The following is a 2,500-nucleotide window of genomic DNA, read 5'->3' on the forward strand; positions in this document are numbered from 1 at the left end:
GGGGCCAGGGAGGAAGGGTGAGATAGAGGGAACGAGGGAAAGTGAGAAAGAGAGAGAGGAGGGGAGAGAGGAGGATGAATGGGAAATGGGCGCAGTGGGGTTTGCCCTGGAAATGAATCATTTCTTGTGACAGGGGTCACCTTCAAGAAGAGCCTTGGGCAACACAGATGCACGTGTATCCACTGAACGGAACACACACACACACACACACACACACACACACACACACACACACACACACACACACACACACACACACACACATATGAAGACAATGTTGTCTTAATGAGCAAAAAACTGCTCTGTTGCCATCCAAACAATACAAACGATTCTACCCACACACACACACACACATACGCACCCTTGCACACAACCACACACACATACACCTACTCTACACCCTTACACATAACCACACACACACACACACACACACACACACACCCTGGTGTGTACACAGTATGCACTCTATAGTGAAACCATAAACAAGCCATTGCTCTGAGATTAATGTCAGGTCAAGACAATTCACTGCCATGATTGAATGAACATGTCTATCTCTCCCTCCATCTATTCTCTCTCTCTGTCTCTCCCTCTTTTGGTCTCTCTATTTATACCCATCCCTTACTCTTCTATCTCTCTCTCGTTCTCTCTCTCTTCTCTCATTCTCTCTTTCTCACTCCCACTCCCTTTTTTTACACCTCTCTCTCTCACCATCTTCTCTTTCTGTTTCTCTCTCTCTTTGCCACTCTCTCCCTCTTTTTCTACTGTACACCTCTCTCTCACTGCTCTCTTGCTCACTCTCTCTCCTTATTTGTCTATACCTCCCTCTCACTCTTCGTTTGCTCTCTCACTCTCCCTCCACCTCTCCCTCCCTCTGACTATACCTCTCTCTCTCTACCCCTCCCCCTGATTCCCCCACTCTATCTCTTCCTCTTTGACCAGTGTCAGGGTTGACCGCTCAGCTGAGTGATTGACAGACAGACATCTACAGTCCTACAGAGAGGAGGGCGAGGGCTCGTTTGGAGTGAGAGAGACCCTGGCTCTGTTCCAAACGGAAAAAAGATATCTAAGATATCTAACTAGAGAGCAAGGCTAAAAAAATATTGCTGCTGCCTTCTAAGATTTCCCAAATAACTGTCAGTTTTGAAGGTTTCTTGGTGTTTTGGGGGCCCCCAACGTTGTCTTCAAGGCAGCGCTGCCTGGAAGGCGCTAGGGTTAGGCATGGGTTAAGGTTAGGGTCAGGGTTAAGGTTAGGGTTAAGGTTAGGGTTGGGCATGGGTTAGGGTTAGGGTTAGGGTTAGGGTTAAGGTTAGGATAAGGCTCAGGGTTAGGTGCCTTGAAGTCGACAGTGACAGCGCTGCCTGGAAGACGACGTTGGGGGCCCAAAACACCATAGAGCGTTTTGAAGGCAGCATCCATGTATTCAGCTGAGAAGCTACGCTGAGTGGCTGACCTTGGTTGCGGTGGTGAGGGAGGCGCCCTGCTCGATGAGGAGCGAGGCGACGTCGTGGTGGCCCTCGCGGGAGGCCAGGTGCAGGGGCGTGTAGCCGGAGGTGGTGGCCGCGTTGGCGGCGGCGCCCCGCTGCAGCAGCTGCTGGACGATGTCCACCTTCCCCAGACGACTGGAGATGTGCAGCGCCGTCTGGTCGTCCTGGGCAACCAAACGTAAAAGATTGCGGACAACCAGGACCAACCAGGCAGGTGGGTGTTGAGGAGGAAGGGAAGGAGTTATTAACAAGCAGGTACAGTAGGTAGTACGCCTTAAAGGATTTTAAAGGTTAGTCAGTGATCCTTGTTGTTGATGTTTGAGCTCAGGAGCCAATCACCGTCTACTACCTTTTGTGCTCCTGAAGAGACACAACACACACATACACACATACAACACACACACACACACACACACACACACACACACCTTAACCTTACATCCTTGCTTGTGTTGTCAACATCCAATAATACCCAGTTCTGATTCTGATCAGAATGGAATAGCATGTATGGCTCAGTACAGAGGCTTTGCAACTCCAGCATGACGTAAGGGGCAGCAAGGAAGGAGGGTTTAATACCCTATGTCCGGAAGTTGGGTGAGTGATGGCTGTCAATCAACCCTATGGGCTCCTCCCGAACTTTGTTTAGAAAACATCATTTGTTTGCTTAATGTCATGGCCATCTGGAGGACTGGCTGAATTTGACCCAAAGTCACAGACGGAACCTTTAAATCGCCTGATGTTCTGTAATGATGTTCAGAGACTCCGTGTCGTTAGGGTCAGAGAGTGTGTGGAGGACAGGGAGTGTGTTTACCTGTGCGAGTAGGTGCAATGCATCTATCAGGGAATGTGTGTGTATTTGTGTCAAGACAGAGACAGGTAGAGAAACAGTGCATTTGTGTGTGTAGGCGTGTGTGTGTGTGTGTGTGTGTGTGTTTTACCTTGGCTTTGATGTCGACTTTTGCTCCGTTCTGTATCAGGTACCTCACCACGTCTGACTGTCCTGCTCTGGCTGC

At 49.6% G+C, this 2,500-nt stretch overlaps 1 protein-coding gene across 1 annotated transcript in view; it reads right to left on the reverse strand.

The window, feature by feature from the left end:
* The window catches only part of ank3a (ankyrin 3a), a 111,805-nt gene that overhangs the window by 61,218 nt on the left and 48,087 nt on the right, over nucleotides 1-2,500 (reverse strand). The window contains exons 9-10 of the mRNA XM_062520320.1: nucleotides 2,426-2,500; nucleotides 1,454-1,651 (exon numbers count right to left, since the gene is read on the reverse strand). The exon at nucleotides 2,426-2,500 is cut by the window's right edge and continues 24 nt beyond it. Coding sequence (XP_062376304.1) covers nucleotides 1,454-1,651; nucleotides 2,426-2,500 — 273 coding nt within the window. The remainder of the gene's footprint in view (nucleotides 1-1,453; nucleotides 1,652-2,425) is intronic.

This window comes from Sardina pilchardus, chromosome 18, assembly GCF_963854185.1.
Source record: "Sardina pilchardus chromosome 18, fSarPil1.1, whole genome shotgun sequence".
Taxonomy (NCBI): domain Eukaryota; kingdom Metazoa; phylum Chordata; class Actinopteri; order Clupeiformes; family Clupeidae; genus Sardina; species Sardina pilchardus.